Below are 20,616 nucleotides of genomic sequence, written 5' to 3'. Positions count from 1 at the left end.
TTGCAGATATCTCTTGTTCGCGTGCACAGAGAACAGGTGAGTGCAACAAGCAAACCCTCTGCTGCCTTGAATCTGAAGTCTCTCTTTATGCTGGGTCTGAGGTTCAACTACATGTCCTGGTGCAGAGGGAAAATATGAAGGAGGGAGGAAAAATATATTATGGTTACCAAATTTACTTTAGGTCAGATGAGTCAATGGATCTCTTATCCAACACAGGCCTAGAAATAACAGCATTAAACACAGCTAATGCATGAGAGGGTGTGACTTGAGTATGCTTTTCATCACCTTGTTCATGGCAAATCTGTGTAAATAGGGCCATTACATATGGTAGCAGCATGCCTTTTTCCTGCCTCGTGGCTAATCCACCACCAAGGACAGTCTTTGACAGTCTTTGTGCGAATTAGAGTGTTTATTTGAAATACATTTGGAATAATTGAAAACTTTAAAAAGTTGTGCTGGATATTTTTTTTCAGCGTTAAAAAGTCTGCTGCTGTCTGCTAGTATTACCAGAATAATAATTAAGAATTCTTTTTATAAATATTAACGATAATGTACGCATATGTTTGTGTATATATGTATGTTACATCCACTCAGGAAAAGAAACAGTGCAATGTGACCAGGGATTTGTTAATTTTGACCAAAAAATGAAGGTTTTCAAGAAAAATCTGTTGCTGTTGTGCCTGGCTCTTGAGGGGTGTAGCAAGATTGGGCCTTGTTTGTACCGAAATTGTGGCACCATACTGTCTTTTGTTCTGCATCGAGGGCACCAAGCACAAAACTGGTCTCAGCCCACAGCTGCAATATGGAAACACTACTGTAGTGCAGACAGAAAACACAGCATTAAGTGCAAGATGCCCGTGACTTTGGCTCATGCAGTAGCTGTCATTGTTGTAGGAAGGTTCAGGCAATGAGAGGAAAGTAAAGCAGACTGTACAGATGTCTTGACTGAAAGGAACTTCCAGCAAGGGCCCATGCCATGACTCCGTAGGTTGCTATCTCATTCCTCTCCAAAACAAAGCAACCAGCTTTTTGTCCCCACTGTCTTACTGATGTTTGAGAGTGAATTAAAGGTCTAAGTGATCCTGCCTTAGATTCACTGATTGCGTCAGACATCAATACCTGTATGTTTATGCAGCTATGCCAATGCACCTGTGTTGTGAGGAGCTCTGTGTGGTGGGCACCTGCTGAGACAAAGAGTTGAGATGAATAGCACCCACATTGATTTGCCTATAATGGAATGGAAAAGAAAAATGTTCAGGTTTTGTTGCAGGTATTTTCATGGGGTATTAAATTGGTGGATTAGTTGCAAACAGCAGTACTGATAAAGTCTCCTGTCCATCTTGATGGTTGGGCCTTTCTATTAAAATGACACATAAATAACCTATTATGTCCCCCACCCATGGAAATTCAAATGCATCTGTCAACTTGATAAAGCACTTGCCTGGAGGGAAGCATTGTTTACATTTTCACTCCATTCTTCAGAAAAAGTGAGATTCTAATTATTTTTCCCACTGTAAATTAATGCTGACTATGATGGTTAGCATATCTCTGTATTGTTATATCTATGCAAAAGTTAAATAATAGAACTGATCCATCATGTATTATGCAATGTGCATTTTTATGACAGGTTTCCCTCTGATCTTATTATGCCTTTCTTCATAAATACTTACTTTTTTCCCCAGCAGCTGGGGGAATCTTTGTTGACTGCTGGTTCAGAAGTTGAAATCTGTCCTGTGTGGAAAGGAAAATGCAACGTACATGTTTATCGCATGCTGAACTCTGCTATCTTCCAAGGACAGAAAAATAAGGATATAAAAATGCGCTCCTTTAATAATAAGATTCATTATAACAGACAATTGGTCACAGTGCACTAAACCATTTTTCTCCAAACCAAGCACATCAAATTTAATACTATAACACAATTGTTTCTGGATGTGTTACGCGGTTACTTTTGATTCAGGAAGGGCAAACCAGTTGAGGTGAAATCAAATGTGAACTAAATCTTTCTTCCAAACATAAAATCACACCACACATTTACCCAAGACTTGAACCATAAATCATTTGTTAGAGTTCCAAGCAGTCTCTTTAGGTTTTTTTAGTAAAATCTTTTTTGTATGTACTTCATGAGTCCTGCTTAAATGAAGGCAGAACTGCTGAAATACCACAAAGGAGGCTGTTTTTTAAAAATACTTCTGACTGTGCTACACGTGGGAAATATTATTGTCAGAAGAATTTTTGCTATCTGGTTTCTTAACTTGAGCAGGGAAGAAGACGTTGCTTAGAGGCTCTTGGTATGCTCAGAGAGCCCCAGGAGACAACCTGATCTTTCAAGTTTCCTGACAAGTTTTGCAGACCCAACTGGTTTGCATACCCCGTTGAAGGCTTATGCAAACTGCCCTGAACCTTTGGCCCTTTATCTGCTTGTTACAGTGGCTTTCTGCATTTCCAGAAAAGCAATTACAATGTTTGCAATATCTAAAATACAAAGCCCTGGTGCAGAAAGATGAAGGAGTTAGCTCTCAACAAGAAAATGTCTGTACAACTGAGGTACTTTTGGAGTAAGTTTGGCTGAGGTTGCAGCTGGTGTTCTGGCCTTATGGTGACAGAAGAAAAGCATGTTGGGATGGGGATGAGTTGGAGTGAGAGGGGAGTGCCAGTTTTGACTGCAAAGGAAGATCAAGCTCCTTCCTTGAACTGAACTTTTTCTCTTTTAATCGTAATCTTTTCCCCCTTCTTTTCTACAATGAAACCAGCATTTATTTTACTGCCATGACCCATCAAAATCATACATAAATACTCCAGGCTGTTATACTGTAATGTCCTTGCTGTCTGGAAAATGGTTGCAAAATTGTTTTCCTCCAGTTTTCTTTCCATGAGTTACCTCTGTAGTGATGTCTGCAAGAAAACAGTTAATTACTGGTGATTATGTTGAAAAGCAGATAAGATTAGTTTGGGACAGTTAAGAAAATAGCTATACAGTATGCACCAGTACAGCTACTGCTTTGATCTTGCCGTAGTTGTTATCTCCTTGTTCCTGGGGCAGCCCATTTCTACCTGTTTGTACAGCAGCTAGAGCATTGGGGTCACAGTGGGAGCAAGAGTCTCTGGATGTCTCTGAATTTGTCTCTGTTTGCTAATAATTAATATCTGTGTTCCTGTAGCCAGGATACTCATTAGAATTACTTAAAGATCAAGAAAAAAAAAAATGACTGAATTTCTAATCAGGGAGCAATCACCTTTCATGGATTAGCATTTATGTTTTACCAAATGTGTTAAAGTTTGCTTACTGCTTTCACCTTCTTCTTAGTCTGCTTTCATCTACTTAAAAAGAGAGTTGGGTCTGAGAAGGCAAATTAGGAAAATTGTTTTGATTCTTAGAAATAGCTTAGAAAATGCATTAGAAAAATTCCTAACAATTTTGCTACTGTTAGGAAAATGTTAAAAAAAAAAAAAAAAAAAAGAAAAGGAAAAGGAAAAAGAAAAAGAAAAAGGAAAAGGAAAAGAAAAAGAAAAAGGAAAAGAAAAGAAAAAAAAAAAGAAAAGAAAAAAAAAAGAAAAAGAAAAAGAAAAAGAAAAAGAAAAAGAAAAAGAAAAAAGAAAAAGAAAAAGAAAAAGAAAAAGAAAAAAGTTTTAAATCTGGATTTGGTCAGGTATCCAACAAAAAAGTTTTAAAATCTGGATTTGGTCAGGTATCCAACAAAATTTTGCCCTGTGACAAGAGCAAGCTTCACGTTGTGCTCTTCCTGATTGACACGAGGACATCTAATCCTGCTGCCTTCTCAGGAGGACATTTCCTGAAGCAGGAGAAGTTGCAGGTAGAAGCAAGCTGTACAATGTATTTACATCATAAATTCTCAGCTGATTTGCTGACCATGTTTTTCAGCTTCCAGGAACAGAATCAGTCTATCTGAAATAAGTCACAGGTTTGTTAAAGGATTCTCATACCTAGACACACATTGTTTTGCCCGTAATCTTGGACATGGCAAAAGAAATCTGTGAATGCAGGCTTTTTTCGTTTAACTACCTTACTCTTGAGTTTAATTTGTCCCAAACAGTAAAGGTTGAATATAAAAGGTTCATTGCAAATACGTTAATTAACAAACTGAGCTCCTTTGTTTTCTGTTTACAGATTCCTTTTGAGCCACATTGTTTTTCTACAGATCTGTCAGGGTGAGGTCTTTGTTTCACAAATTTTTTGCAGAATGTCTTCTCTGGGGAAATTTTATCCCATAAGATGAACTGTATTGTCAGTCTATCTACTATTTGTTGTTTCTGGTATGTATGTTTGGTCACCCAAGTCATATAGTATTTTTTTTCTGCTTTCTGACTGCATTACATTCGTAAACAGATGAGTAATGAATAACAAATGTTGATGAGCAGATAATGAATAACAGACACTCTTATTTACACAGATATGCCCTTGTATGCATTAAAATCTTGACTTCCATCAGGAAAATAGCTTTTCCTAAAGACTCATATATATAAAATCCTGTCTGTCTGAAGTTACTGAAGATGCTTTCTTAAGTAACTGATTCCAGCATCCCTTATAAATTTGGGAAATGAGGCGTGGAGAGAGATTTTTCTTATCCATCTGAACCAAACCCATTCTGGGCTTGGAATACAGCAGGATTCTATAGAATAGAAAGGGAATGTATTTTATCCTCTTTCCTTAGGGCAAATCAATGGACAAAGGCTCTGCTATATGCGAGGAAATGCAAGAAAGCTGTGGCCTTTAATTTTCACTCATCCTTTGCTCAGACAAAGCTTTTTCTGAATTGAGTATCAGTTTTCCTCGACTTAATACTTGAAATTACATTTTTTCCCCCAAATTTATTGCTGTTTGAACAAGTCTGTTTAAGCATTCATATATTATTTGTAGATGGCTCAAATATGGAGACTTGAAATAATGTGAGATTTAGATCTGAAACAATGGGATGGTGAGCAGTGGACTGCATGAGCAATGGGTGCACTGTGACTAAAAAATACATGAATGTTCTTTGTGATATCTCAGCACAGGAGATCAGAACTATCTCCTGCAAAAGATCTGCATTGCTGTTCATTTGAATGTGTCCAGAAATGTGACGTTATCTCAGTTCAAAAACAACAACAAAATTCCTCCGCTGTTTTCTAGTGTTATAATGCTAAGCAGCTTGCCATAAATCTATTTCTCCTCAATCATTTACAAAGAGGTTATTCTCTGTATATGGTTATTTTCATCATTCAGTCTGCCCGTGTCAGTTTATTAAATAAATCAGGGAAGACTGCTAACGGTGATGCTTCAGGCATTCATAATTTGACTGAAATAAACAATTCCCAGATACTACTGGTCCATTATGTTGGTCCATTATGTTCATAAATAGAAAGGTTTAGAAACAAGTTATCTATCTGCGGAGTTACTACAGACAGTCGTAGGTGGGGATATCGCACCGCACCGCTTCAAAGGCTCTGTAGGCGGAAGGGTAAAGGACAGGCTGCTAGCAACGCACACATGCCTGCAATCAGCCCTTTGCCAGAAGGAGAGTAAAGACCTTCATTAACCCGAGACATTTGCACACTTCACTATAGTCCCAGGTGTGAGAGCACACACAGTTGCCACACTAAAATATGCTGTGTACCTATATGTGTACAAATGCGCACGTACATATTTGTACATATAAGGATTAAATATAGAGGGGACTGGTGGAATTGGTCATGACTTCTTCATGATGATATACTTTTTTGGCAGTTGTAATAACTGCATTTTTTCATTCTTTTCTACTTGTGCTTTCTCCATTTTGGTAATTTATTTGAATAATGTTCACTCTGTCCCCCATCCTTCCTGGAATGGCTTGGAATTCTTTTCTGCTGGTACAACCAATTCAGTGTAAAGTTCAGAGGCACTGAGGGTGTTTTTATATATTTGCATATAAACATTGTGAGGTTTTTAGCAAAAGTCAGCAATGGGGCCTGCAATGCTTAAGGTTGCTGATCTTCCCTCAAAGAATGATGGTAGCCAGCTTTTGTTATAGAGTTGTAGAGTTATGCTGGTCTAACAAAGATTGCCTCCAGGACAACGATTCCTGTATTTACAACCTTTACCACAGAAAATGCTCTTACCATGTTTATTAAAGTTATTTAAAGTGAATACAGCATCCTCAACTTTTGATGCTGGGGTTTTTTGGTTTTTGTTTTTGTTTTTTCCCCCTATAATTTCATCACTTTTGCTCTTTTTCTTAAAGTTAGCCGCTTTTAGCTTTTGCTAATTGTCACAACGAGCTTGCAGTTTTGCCCATTCTCAGATGGTTGGTTTGGTCCGTATTGTTCATTTTATGCCTTTTCTTTGAATACTGCTTTCAAACATTTTTCACACATTTTGCAGTGCACGAAGCTGGAATCGATTCATGTTATATTGTTAATAATAATACTGGGAGCAGTTTAGAATCGGTACCAATTGTAGAAGTGTTTCAACACAGAGGGATACATGTATTTCTCCAATTTTTAAGAATTTTTTTTAATGATAAAGTCTTTTTTAAGACACTGATGGTCAGCATTCCTCACATTCTTACTGCAGGTCAGTAAATCTAATGAATTTTTTTTTTCTTTTCTCTTTTTTTTCCTCTTTTTTGCAATAGCTGTTGGACAATAGGAAACCTCTTTGTAACTTTATCGCTCTACCATGACATTTTCTGCACTGTGACCTTGGCTATATTAATATGAATTTATTGCCTATCACATGTGATGTATTACATGTGATGTAAACATATATTTATTAATGGATTGCTATTTAATATGTTCATGTGTCCTACTTCAATAATGTTATTTCTGTACACTTGATATGGCACGACACAATAAAATACATTTGTATTTGTATCTACGAATACATTTTTGGCTTTTGCTCTAGGTTATGTACTGTAAGTCCCAAAAGGTGATATAATTAACCTTTGTGTGAGGTGTGTGTTCCATTCCTTTAAAAGCCTTTGTATTTTTACGTCACACTGTACGTTAAAAAAGTAGTGATTGAAATCATTGTTGTCAAGGAAAAATGTATTAAAATTATTAATAAGACTTCAACCCACACGAGACTTACTAAATCATCTGATCTGACCTAAATTTATGACCCTTCTTCCCAATTCTTTCTTTTGCATGCTTGCTCAAAGACAGGAGGAATGAAAGAAAGCAATACAATAGACCAGTGAAAACTGTGCGTTTGCATTAAGGCTGTGTAACTTTTTGAGATAAATATTATAAGCAAATAAACTATAAGAGCATTCACATCAGACCTCATTTCAAGCTGAACTATTATAAAGCGATTAACAGCCTCACGCTCCTGCTTTAATTAAGTTATGTTGTGAAATATTCAGCATTTGAACCTGTTCCGGCCTGCCTCTTTTATCACTGAATTAACATCTTTAATGTGTTTTTCTGCTGAAAGACGAATTTCATTTAAGGATTACTGTACACGGCTCTGGCATTTTGTGGTTTCTTGTCAGCCCTTGTGAATCTAGATCATAGCGAACTTCAGTTCCTCTGACATGTCCTATATGCACAGTCTCTTGACTAGCCTGTCTCTGTGGATTTATTAAATCACATTGTATTCCTGTAGAAATGAATGGACATTTTTGATTAACTTAATGATAGAGATTTCAGATGACAGCAGAGTTTACTTTTGGAGCTTACTGCAGGTTATGTGGGCCACCGCAGCTCTCTAGAGACCTATCACTTCACAGAAACACATTGTGAAAGTTTCAAGGCAGCGGGCATCTGCCTGCCAAAAATTTCAGGACGGTGCTAGAAAGAGGGAATTTGAACAGTCCTTTAGACCCAGGGTGTCTAAATTTACTCAGTGTCACAGTGTATGCTCTTTCCTTTCCTGGGGTTGGTTTTTGGTCATTATGTGCAGCTTCGTATTGTAGAACTTGTCAGTTTTGCTGATGCTTTTTCATTCAAAGATGTCTGATGATCAGGCTGTGCTTTTAGGGAGTAGGTGTTGTGCAAGTCAGTAGTGTTAAGTTCTCTTAGCTAATCGCATGAACATCTTTTGAGGAGGATCTACGCTCTGGAAAAGCAATTTACTCATGAAGAAGGGGTTGAGAAACGTAGGGTTGTCTTCCACAGTGGAATCATTTTTCCAATTCCAAAAGCTGTGGAGCAGCTGCTCTTGAAGCTTCTTGTTTCTGCTCTGGCGAACACTTTCTGGGAGCTCACCCCAGCAGCTTTGCCTTGTTGCTTTCATTAGAGCATTGGCCACTTTGACTCTTACAGAGCATGTGTATATTCTTGCTTTCATCACTCACCTAAAACCCGTCCTCTCCTAAGGCAGTTGCTCAGAGTAGCTTCCTGCATACTGGGGAGTAGCTGCCTGCATATCAGGGTTGTGGCATTGGTACACAGTATTGGTTATGGGATTCCTCATAATCACACAGTCGTAGGGATTGGAAGGGACCTCTGGTGTTCATCTAGTCCAGTGCCTTAGCTAAAGCAGATTCTCTACAGTGTTCTGTACAGGAGATCATCCAAGTGGGTTTTTAGTATCTCCCAAGAAGGAAAATCCACAGTCTCTTTAGGCCACTTGTTCCATGGCTTTGTAACTCACAGACTTCATGTTCAGATTGAAGTTTCTGTGTTGCAGTTTGTGTCCATTACACTTTGTTCTGCTGCTGGGCACTATTGAAAAGAGGTTGGCCCTATGCACTTCACTCCTGACCTTAATATATTTAGAAGCATTGGTAAGATCCCACCTCAGTTTTCTCTTCTACAAGATGAATAATTTCTCTAAGAACAGGTGAGGAAATGTAAACTGGAACACAAGCAAACTGAGCTTCCTTAGTGGGGGAACAGAAATTGCATCTTGTGATTTTGGGATCTCTTGCAAGAATATGAGCTCATTCTTTCAACAAAAAGAAAACAACAAGAAAAAAGGAAAACTAAGCAGGAGAAGGTTTCGATGCAGCTATCTTAAACTAGAGTATTCCTGTAACTGTCTTCATAGGTGAGTTATAGTTATCTTAGCCAGCAAAGGACTTATACCTTCTGCATTAAGTAGAAGTGAATAGGAAAAGCATGCTGGTGCACTGTGAGTATATAACTATATCTCACCAATTCCTTCCTACCCTAAACAGTAATGGCATCTCATGGGAAAAATGAGTTATGCAAAGGTCTTGTGAAAGTGAAGGGTTAAAACACTTGCACCCGAGTAGGAGTATAAAAAGCAATGCTTGTCATCATCAGCTCTAGTTAAGGATAAGAGGTGCTTAAACTGTGTGCTGCTTTGCAGCTGGAGTCTCAAGTTTTGCCCAGTCTGTGTGAAGAATTAACATGAAAATGCTTAAATGGAAGCTCTGGCTGACACAAGAACGTACAAAAGCTACCAAGCAAATGCTTTTAGAGTGAAACAGGAAACCAGGTAACTCTGTCAATAAACTGCTTTCCACAACACACTCAAATGCACCTTATTTACTCTGCTTCATCTACAGTTCAGTGAGCAGCACAAGGTTATTTTAATACTATCCAGAGATCAGAGACTCAGAAGTGCTTGTGGGTAAAGGCGCAAAGGTTTCTCAAAGAGAGAGAAATACAAATACTCTTTCACAAAATTCTCAGTAAGCAGTTTTATTTTTTTTTTAATCAGCATTGCCATTTTATTGTTTAACCTACCCTGCTTGATCTCCCTACTTTTGGTTAATACGGGAGTCAATTACAGCTTCATCTGTGCAGAATTAACTTTATAGAATATACACCAGGGATTTGTCTATCTCCTCTATTTAGATCTATGTCATAAAAAATATGTAGTAGAGAACTGTGTGCAAGCACTGCATATGGTACAGGCTTTGCAGATTTATTGTAAAATCATTTTAAATCGGTTAAGCTCTTGCCAGAAGTTAATTAAATATGTTCCTTAGGTGGGGGGTGGGGGACTCTCTGTGTGTGTGTGTTTATGGGGGGGCCTTCTGTCTCACTAGGTGGCAGTGTATGATTACATCTGGAAGGACCATGGCAGCCACTCTGGTGTCTCCAGCTGTGACCTCCAGCCCCAGGATGCGATCTGCGACTCAAGAGGTACCACCGTTCACGTGTCAGTGATCACTGTGCACCTCAGCGGCTTCCAGCAGCTCTACAGACACTTCCTCCGGCTGCCTGATGGGGCTATCATTGAGGTAGGTCCATGTAGATTCCTTGCATGCAGATTTTGAAGGCAAAGGTGTGCATTTGAGAAGTAGGTCAGTGTCAAAACAGGAAAATAGATCTGTCTGACCCTTCACGCATAGGAAGACTTCACTTCTAAACAGTAGTGAAACATTGGTGAATTAATGCATATACCATGCAAAGTAAACAGTATAGCTTTCAGAGGAATTTGAGAGAAATTATGTTAGATATACATTGAAACTACACACTAATTATTTTATAAATATTATTGCTAAAATCCCCATAGAGTCATTCTCTACAGAAAGTATTGTATATAAATATGCAGTGTAATTCCTATGCACATTTGCTGTTCAATTAGAGCTATAGGTATGGACACTGACTTAGATTTTTCCTCAGATGCGTGAAGCTGAAGCACATATATCATGATATAGTGCCATCTTGCAACTTTTAGACTGAATTCTAAATGTTCTCACATCTTTGGGATTGCTGCAAGCAGCGCATGTACTAAAATGCACTCTAGAATAGTATTAACAAGAGGTATTGTCCATTACCTGTTTTGTAGGCTGTGCCTACAAAACAGTCAAATGCAAATGTCATTGCACTTACATTCAGTTCCAAGAGCTTAGAAGGGGTGCATTGCGTTGTTGCCTTTGGTCTTGAGTTGAGAGAACTTAAAAGAAAAACACTGTGATGTCTAAGAGAAAGAAAATTAAAGGAATACTACTTTACCTACCCAGATATGAAGTAGAAGCAACATCATAGAGGTCTGCTTACCACAGAAAATGAGCATGAACAATGTTGAAATACAGTTTTCAGTTGCTTACTTCAAAATTGAAGGTTCAGGTATGTCTTTCCAGGATAAGGAAAACATTGATTCTGCTCTTTGGTTAATGTTTCAAGGCTGTTTTCTTCATTTAAACGTTTTATTCTTAATGCCTTTGTCCTACTTGCCTTTTTAAAGAAAATTTAATTTAAAGGACACTGTCCTCAAGGAATAATTCTCTGCCCCAGGAAGCTGTGATTCACTGGAGTTAAGACACCAGAGTTTTAGAGCTAGCCAAAGAAAACAAGAGAAGGCATGTGGCCTACATAAAGCAGAAATTAATTAACACAAAGAAACTTGCAAATCCAGGTCCGTGCCTGAGTCTGTTACCAAAGCTCCTCTTACAAAAGCTTTGGCCAGAATTTTGCTTTGAGGTCAACAATGCAGCCTCATGCCTGCTTCCTGCCTGTTACAAGCAGTAGCTCTGTGCAGAATGTTTTTTTCTAATTTAGTTCTCATCTTTTTAGACATCAGGTTTCATTCACTTTCTACAAGGCTGTGGTAGGAAGGGCTTTGAACACTGAAGGAATCTAAACTAGGTGTGCTGGTTCTGTTCATAAATCCTTTTTATATTTTTGAGAGAGGGGAAATGTATTTCCATACAGTTTGTCTTCTTGGGTGAGCTTCTGAGACTTCCAGCTTGATGCTGATCATCATCCACAAAGTGTTGCACAGTGTAAATGGCTCAAGCCACTCTGGTGCTTCCTGCAGCATACCACAACAGTCTTTGTCCAAAATCAGTATGGCTGTGTCTGATTTCAGTATAATGAAAGACGTGACGTACCTCTGAGTTAGGAGACCAGTGCATGCTTTGCTGCAGTGTATTGGTAGACCTAAATGCATGCAAGAAATGTGTTCAGCTAATAATTCAGTAACATTGACATCCTAATCTTATGTTTAGCTGATAATGGATGTAATTTTATGTTTGTGTGTTTTATGGGTCACGGTTTTCTTATTTGGTCCCAGGTTAGGTATGCTCTATAAGTTAATGAATCTTACGACAGTGCACTCACTAGTGAGAATTAGGTTTCATTTGTATGCTGAGAGGAAATTCTAAAGGTCTCCCATCTTTCATTTTCCCTCAAAATCTCTACTGTAAGAGTTCCATTATCTCTCTTGTGGGTATGTTAAGGGGTACCCAAGTTTTGTGGGTATGTTAAGGGGCTACCATGTTGTGGGTATGTTAAGGGGCTACCCAAGTTTTGCTGCTTGCTACTGTTGCACCTCAGGAATAGGGTTTTTGTTTGTGTGTTTGTCTCTGCTGTGACTAGATAAGCAGTGGTGCTTAAGTGGGGTTAGAAAATCTATTGGTAGCTAAAAAGTTGCACTGGAACCCAAGTATACCTTTAAAATGTATAAGAAGTGAAATTTAAAAATGGTGTTTTGGGATAAGGAGTCAAATCTGCTGTTTGTTGGTTTTTTTTTTTTGTTGTTTTTTTTTTTGTTGTTGTTTTTTTTACCCAACTGCTTCATGAATAAACATCTTAATTCCAAAACTTTGCAGTCAGTCAGCTATTCATTGTCATTTTCTTTGTATTTATTTGCAGCACACTTTGAAGTACTCCCTTCTATGAATTTTCCCATCTAATCCATTTACAGAACATAATAAAATCCATTTTCTGCCAGAAAGGGTACAGTACCTCACAAGAAGAAGCGCATTCCCCTTTTGTTCTTCATTCCCCTCCTCACTCTGCCAGCAGCAGTGTAGGAGGGAAGTTTCTTCCTCTATGGTGGCAAAGACATAAATTGTCACCTATTCTCTCCCTGTCTTATGAATGATAGTTACCTTTCCTCTTTCTGTATGATCAGCAGTCCTATTTCTTCCCAACAGAGATCAGATATTTGTGCAAAATACCCTCTTGGGGCTGTAGGGACATAGCCTGTATCAACAGTAGTGGTTTCTTACAATGGTGACTTGACTTGCTTTTGCATATATATCTACCTCATCTATAGATCTACAGAGTACACTTAGTACAAAAACCCCAACCAATTTCCACCTCATGTTTTCTCTTTTTTATAATAAGTTATTGTACTATAGTCTAACTGCAGGATACAAAGTGTAGTTCCACAGTATCTAGGAACAGGAGTTTCATGAATTTTCTTCCTTTTTATTACAGCAAGCCTTTGAAGGTGAAGTTATTTCAGTGTGAATTCTTGTTTATTAACCTTTATTAAGACATTCTGAATACAGCAAAATGGAATGCCATTGGCTTTTAAAGTTCAGTGACTTCCTGGAATTATACGTGAAAGACCTGTAACACCTCTTCTTAATTACTATACTGGGATATCATTAATTTAAACACTTTGGGACTAACATCCTTCCACCAAACGTATAATGCTTTGTGTCACTGCCACATGGTGGTTGTTTGGTATTGGTAAGTCTTCTTCAGACATAGTGCATTAATTTTAATATTGTGAGAAAAGGAGCAATTGGGCAAAAAACAACAAGAAATGATAATAACTTCAGCACCTAAGTGCAAATGTGGATGCTGTGAAAAGCATGAGCTATAATTTTTTAGCATTCAACTGACTGAGGTGTCAATGCAGACCAGGGAATTTGGAGTTATGAGGATGACAATACTTCTCATCAAGCACTCTGTTATGAGAACATCATTTAAATCACTAGGCCAAATTCTCTCTCAAATTCATGCACCCAACTCCTAATGGCATCCATCTCAAAGTCTCAGAATGATCATTTGATATCTGCAGATATTCTTTGACAGACAAAATGAATTTTGTGTACTTTTGCTTTACTGCAGGGAATTGGTATAAGGCTGCTTGTTAGGAATTTACATTACAATCACAACTTGTTTTAACTTCAGTGAAAGCAAGATTTTCTACTAGCTCTAATTCATCAAAGAACTTAATTGTAAGCTTCATTTAAGCCACGGAGCCAAAACTCGCTCACTTAAATATTGCTCTCACTTTTTTACAGCATGCAGGGGCTGCTATGAAGAGTTATGTACAGGACTGTACTTTGCAGGAAAAAAATGGCTATCTATTCAATAACGTCTTTAAAATACATATGTTCTTCTGGGGATAGTATTTACATTAAAGGTCTAACTTAGCTAGTATGTAACATATATAAATATATTGTCAGGTATGAAAAGTCGTTTTATAGGTTTCATACGCATGAGGCAAAAATAGCTGCTTTAAAAGGAACATTAAGTACAAGGTGACAAGTATAAATTGCCGTAGAAATGTTAAATAAAAAGATTTTTTTTGAAGTGTGCAGCATAAAAATTATAGAGGTTAAACATGTAAGTGCAGTCCTTTTAACAGAAGCATTGTAAAACTCAAAGAATTCCCATGCAATAAAACACACTTTCTGTTTTACCTATAATATATTTCTCCTTTATAGTATTCAATTTAGATGTTGGCCAACCAAGATATGACCTTCCCAAAATAAATCACTTTTCATGCTTTCCCTCATTCATTAAGGCTATAATATTGTAATATACAGGAAATTATTGAATTTTAGCATTTAAAATGTATTTGAAACCCATGCACAGAAAAGTTAATGATAGTGATAAGTGTTTGCTGTCTACATGGTGATAACATGAACTCAGTGATTTTTATCTCAACTTTTGCTGACTGGAGTTGATTTCTTATTAAAAGGTCAAAGATAAGTGACTTTAACTCAGCAAAAAAATCAGTTTCTTATTATAGGCCTAGTAAAGCTCAGCACTGTAGAGAAACTTTTTGTATGGCATGATTTTATCTATCAAATAAATCTGCACAAACGTCAGGGATTCATCCAATTTAAACTTCCTGGATAAAAGAGGTCTGCTTTCCCTAATTACTTGAAAAGTACCTAGCAGTAATAGGATAAGACAGCGTAGGTGACTAGCCAATTACTTAGTTTAAGCTATTTACATCAATCCACATGCTATAAATTATGTCTAAACTCTCTTGTATTTCTGGAAAAGTGAATAAAATCATATAAGTTTATTTTGAATACAAGATCAGATATGGTATGCTGAGTGACACTTAAAAAGAATGAAACAGTAACTGTAGCTTATTTTCTGAAGCAATCTTGACACTAATGCTAAATTACAGCTTGGAAACATCTAGCATTTTTACCTTTATGAGAAAAGGCTTTTTACATATTTAACGTAATTCTAGGGAAAATATACTGGAATTATGTATAAAGATATGTACACTGTAACCAAAGGGCATTTATATTCCCCAGTAGAATACTTACAACAATTTTATTGCCATTTGGTGTCATTTTCTAACAGATATAAAATACAGCCAGTAAACAAACTAGACTTTAGATTTAAGCTGACAGCTGTTCCTTCAGAAGCAATATTCTGATATTTAATCTTAAGAATACTGAATATTTTACAATTGTTTGAGCAAACTGTACTTTTAGCATGTGAAGGACTACGTGCTTTTATATACAGTTCTTGGATCTGATAATGACACTAAAAAACAACCTTAGAATAATCTACAGATTTGTCGCTCCCACATACTCCCTGGGCAAATCAACAAATTGCCTCATGTTTTATTCTTAATTCCACAAATTCTTTTTATATACGCAATGTTACCATGAATATTGAGGCCTATTTTTTTTTTCCCTGTATGTGCATAAGCCATACAGTTGATTCCAATGGAGTTTATGCGTGTATCAGAGTGCAGATTTTTCTGGCTCTAACTTCATTATGGGAATAAATTGGCCTAGTTGACCGCAAAATCCCCACACACTGTTTTCATAAGGAGTCTCACTGCAGCAGTCACTGAAGATTCATGGAGAAGAGAAAGAACGAGGATTGCTCCAGCTCAGTGACTGAACCTGATATATTACCCACTGGTGTTGGTGTCAATTGGCTTCATCATCTCAGCAGACCCTGCAGTAGAAGGAAGAAAGATCTGGCTTTTCCATACTGTAAACTGGATAAACCAAGGTGGACTGTGAAGCATCAGTTTGTAGGGAGAGAGTGGTCAAAGGGGACCCTTTGGTGCAAATTTCTTCATGTTTATTGGTTTCAGCATCATCGTGCCGAGTCATTTGTAAAGACAGCCTGTTCACACTGAGTTGGTTTCCTGGAGATCCCTGTACAACTAGAAGTTAGTGGCAACGGTTTACCCCAGGCTGTGGAGCAAGAGTGATTCTACCCATACAAGTGCATCATCTGTGCAAATGTTGCTGGTTTAGATGGGCTTTGCCACGTGCTGCCTGGCCAGCTCTGAGATCTACTCTTTTCTCTTGAAAGCAATTAATATTTTGTACCCATGTTGAACAGGAGGATGATCACTACTGTTCTATATTAACACTCACAATCAAATTAGTAAAGCCTATAAATTTAAAGCCCTTCAGTTGAGGATCATGACTGCAGTCTTAGTTCCTCTTCAAATAAGAAGTAAGCCGGACTGTTTTATGTTATCTTTACCAGTATATATTTCTCCTTTAATGATGCAATTCAACTAAAGATGATCAGTTATGACATAAAATAGTTGTTCAGGTGTCTCTTTCCATCCCAATGAAAAAAGTTTCTATCTTTTTCTCTTAAATTGATCCAATACATCTTGCACATGACATGTCAGTTCTGTCCCAAAATGGACCCAGTCTGTTGTTCCATGTCTCCGTGCTGGCTAAGACAACCTGTTGTGATGGATGAAGAATAGGATGCACAGATTGCATTTCACCTGAGAAGTTATATCTGAAGATGTGCTGTTTTGGGTTGTTTACTCTTTCAAGTGTAAGACTGGGTCGTTTTCTCAGTGTTGGTCTTTATTTGTTTGCTTGATTTGTTTTAGTAAATTGAATTATAATCTTAAATGCAAACTGTTTAATGGTTTACCAGCTTCTGTCAAGAGTATATTGCTTCATGCAGCTGGATGGAAATGCAGGAGACAGCACTTGGCCATTTTCCCCCTCTCTGGTTGTCTGCGAGTCCCATGTTTGATCAGCTCCATACTACAGAAACCCACATAGCCGTAGGGAACAAGATGTATTTCCACCAAGTCCAGTGTACCTGTGGCTGCAATTGTGGTCCAACAGAACAAGCAGGAGAGCGATGAGACAGGTTCTCAGCAGGATGCACAGGCTTTTAAATCACCAGCAAATGACAGAACTACCTACACTGCAGTATCATAGCTTTGTTCTGGGTATGTATCTGCAATTTTAAATCACGCTGGCTTCTTTACCACTGGCAGAGAGCACAGGGTGAGCAGAAAGGGTTTCAGTACCTAGCTAACATATACACTGATATTTTATGGGCATGGATATTTACATTCGTGGGGCCTGGGGAGTTAGAGCTCTTTTACTCAGAAATTCATAGAAGAGATAGGAGCAACTCTGCCAAAACACATCCGTTCTCTCTGAGCAAACACTCATGAAAAAAATGTTGTCATATCACTGCAATTATGTTACATAGCAAAAATTAGTGCTGATAATTAAAGGGCACATTCAAGGTTCTATTTTGTATTTAAATGCTTCCCTTTCAGTCCCAACACACTTTAACACATGGATTTACTGTATTTTCAGTGATTTTCTGAATGGCTTTATTCCGTGAAGGTACAAATACTGATTACTGCAAATGTCTTTCGTATTCCTAAATGCTTGTAATGTTTCATGTGATTGTAAAATGTAGTTTTACCCGAATCAGCAGTAAAATGTCTGAAGTCAAAGGATAATTGCCAAAACAGCATTAACTTATTTTACCTGAATAAAAAATAACCTTTGAAAAAGTACCTTGCAGCTACACAGATTGACAAAATGCATCAATTATATTTTTGCTCACTTTATAATTACACAGCAGTGAGAGCATAGTGAACTTTCCTACACAGTTGATTAACCATAAGGTTACTGCTATTAAGCCATTTTCAGAAACAACAACTTGCACTGTAATTTAATAACAGAACTCTGCACAACATCTGATCAAGTCTAAAAATCTGACATCCATACAAGCTTCAATTTAAAGTACACAAGTGAACAGCAGCACCTGTGTAGCAAAGGGTTCCTCGTCACTTTGGTGAGGAATGCAGGGTATAGGGATGATCACATTTGTAGGAAGCTTCCAACATCTGGGTAAGTAGGACAAAATCTCCAGGATGCTTTGATATTTTCTGTAGTATTTTCTCATATTATTGCAACTGGAAAAATACTGCTGTTTCTGTTGTTTCACTGGTGATACGTGTCCCCTTTTTTCCTTCTGTCTTCTTTGTATTCTGCAGGAACGTTTTGTGAAGCCCTTACAGCTATTGTTATCTCTGTCCAACCTGTCCTAAAGTTCATTTATACTATAAGAGAAATACACTAGAACAGTCTAAACCTGGACAACCTCTTAATGGAATGAAATGATAGTAAAAATAATTTGGGAGCTGCACTGGTTAAGTGATACCTAGTTAAGAAGACAGCAGCCTATAATTAGTCCTATTGGTAGAGCAAGGAGAAATGATTTCATACTAAAAGAGAGGAGATTTAGATTGGCTATAATCAATAAGTGTGTTACAGTAGGGGTGATGAGGCACTGGAACATTTTGCTCAGCTATGTGGAGTATGCCTCATCCCTGCAGACAATCAAGGTCAGACTGGACAGGGTTCTGAGCACCCTGATGTAGCTGTAGGTGTCCCTGTTCATTGCAGGGAAGTTGGATTAGATGACCTTTAAAGGTCTGAAATTTTCTTTACAATGGAGGATGCACAAGATTGCTCCCAAGTTCAACCACAATTTTTTATGTGAGCCAAGGATGTCCCCTACTTTCCCTGTATAATACAGTTCCAGAGGTTACAGCACATTTCTGCTTTCCAGGGTATCAAACACAGAAATAATTAAAAGAAAAAATAAAAATGAAATGCTTTATCAGAGGGATAGCAGGAGTATATAAAAATGCAATAAAAATTAGAGATTATTCCTGTACATAAAACAGTGCTTGTGTTATCACAGCTGTGTTAAAGTAGATTGAAAACAGCAAAATTAATATAAAAGTTACTGTATTACTGGAGTGATCTGCGCTTTTCCAAGGTAAAATTTAAGTATCAACAACAGATAGACAGAGCTGAGGATCTGCTACTTCTCAGTGCTGGGAATTTTATTTATTCTCACATTCATCTGAGCAAAACCTCTTTTCCATGGGCACTCCAGAAAGAGAAGAGGAGCAGAGCCAGGACACGCTTGTGCAATATGCTACTCACATGACACAAACTGAGGGTCTGACATGGGATGTGGTAGCTGCAAGTGAGCTGAGCTGGAGGTGAGGCAGTGTCTTGGCTTTATAACCTATTTCCAGTTCTATAACACATCATCTCCTCCTCATGGCCACTTTTTTTCTTTTTTCTTTGAAGGTCTATTCTTCATTCATTAAAATCTTATCCATGTGTCAAGAACATCATAAGAAGAAATTATTAAAAGCAGTGGGCGTAAAGATCCTCATTCTGCTGCTTTACTGAAGTGCTTAGAGTCTGAGAAAAATTAGGTGAATTCACATTTCACATGTGTTTAAATTGCTAATCTCATGGCTGTATCTGTATTAGTGAATACATTTGCAGTAACATTTACTTTATAATATTTTGGCAGAACTGTTATAAAAATTGTTATAAGGCCTAGGAGTGGAACTGAACCATGAAAGCTAAATTGTAAGCTGCTGTAAAGCTGAGTTATTAGTATGACAGAATAAAATTTCACACACACAGGAGCTTCTAAGCTGCGATATTTTGAGAGCAAGAAGAGAGAGGTGGGGAAGTGTGATCAAAGTCATCTTAGTTCGTTCTGATACTTCACTGAACGCTGCCATATTAATGTGTTGGCTTTGTCCATTCTCTTTTTAAGGCATTTGGTGATATTCCTGGAGTAAGTCTTCTGGGTAATGAAGTGAGCACAGCCCAGGAGCATGTAAGCAAATTGGACAGTGTGCTGCATACATCTTCACACATCGAGCTGAGGGAGAGGAAAAAGAGTACAGCTAAAGGTATTATTCTCAATTTCCATACCTAGCTGAAAAATAGTACTGATACCTAAACAAAAAAACTATGGGATATATAGGAAGCAGGCCTTTGGAAAAGATAGTTTCTCTTAGAACAATTAGGGTGCACTTGGTTAGGAGGAAGTTTCACAGCAGCATTTTCCACTGGGCCTTCCTCCTCGTGTGGTGTCATAGGTCTGTCACAATAGTCCTGGAGGCCTGAGGAGCTGCCATTCCTTATCCAAACCCAATTGCACGTTCCTCTCTGAGCTTTGGTACAACAGTAATGCAGTCTGGAGCAATCTGTCTGTAGCAAGGGCCAGCTCTGCAAGTATGCTGCAAACATGCATAAATAAGGAAGATGTAGACATGGCACTGAGGGACGTAGTAGTGATGGGTGGATGGCTGGATTAGAAGATCTTACAGGTCTTTTCCAACCTTAATGGTTTTGTGATTCTAAAGCATGTACTTCAGTGTTCTCTATCTCTTAGACTTGCATTTCATTTTGCATCTTGTGCTGAGAAGTGTCGATCCTTTCCAGAGTCTACACAGGTTTGTGTAAAGTGGAGATTGCCTGCATATGTCAAATTGTCAAATGAAGCTGCTACTGATAAAAGTGTTAGTTACGGGCAATTGTGGAACACACTCAGCATCCCTAGACATTACTGTTTATGCAAGATATACCTTTCCTCTCATTTCTTTTGCATGGTCTCAGTGATGCCATAGATAGTACTGAGTCCTACCAGTGCAGGCTTTCAAATGCA

The 20,616-nt window shown here is 37.9% G+C and overlaps 1 protein-coding gene and 1 long non-coding RNA gene across 3 annotated transcripts in view; one reads left to right on the top strand and one right to left on the bottom strand.

The window, feature by feature from the left end:
* OFCC1 (orofacial cleft 1 candidate 1) overlaps positions 1 to 20,616 on the top strand; it is a 177,832-nt gene that overhangs the window by 147,829 nt on the left and 9,387 nt on the right. For both annotated transcript variants that reach the window (XM_015854505.2, XM_032442494.1), the window contains 2 exons: positions 9,939 to 10,133; positions 19,720 to 19,858. In XM_015854505.2, the coding sequence (XP_015709991.2) occupies positions 9,939 to 10,133; positions 19,720 to 19,858 (334 nt within the window). The remainder of the gene's footprint in view (positions 1 to 9,938; positions 10,134 to 19,719; positions 19,859 to 20,616) is intronic.
* LOC116652905 overlaps positions 602 to 20,616 on the bottom strand; it is a 109,642-nt gene continuing 89,627 nt past the window's right edge. Inside the window, exon 3 of the long non-coding RNA XR_004306109.1 lies at positions 602 to 1,731. This is a non-coding gene — a long non-coding RNA (uncharacterized LOC116652905). The remainder of the gene's footprint in view (positions 1,732 to 20,616) is intronic.

This window comes from Coturnix japonica, chromosome 2, assembly GCF_001577835.2.
Source record: "Coturnix japonica isolate 7356 chromosome 2, Coturnix japonica 2.1, whole genome shotgun sequence".
NCBI lineage: Eukaryota > Metazoa > Chordata > Aves > Galliformes > Phasianidae > Coturnix > Coturnix japonica.
The sequence above is the reverse complement of the archived record's forward strand: the minus strand, read 5'-3'. Positions and strand labels throughout refer to the sequence as shown.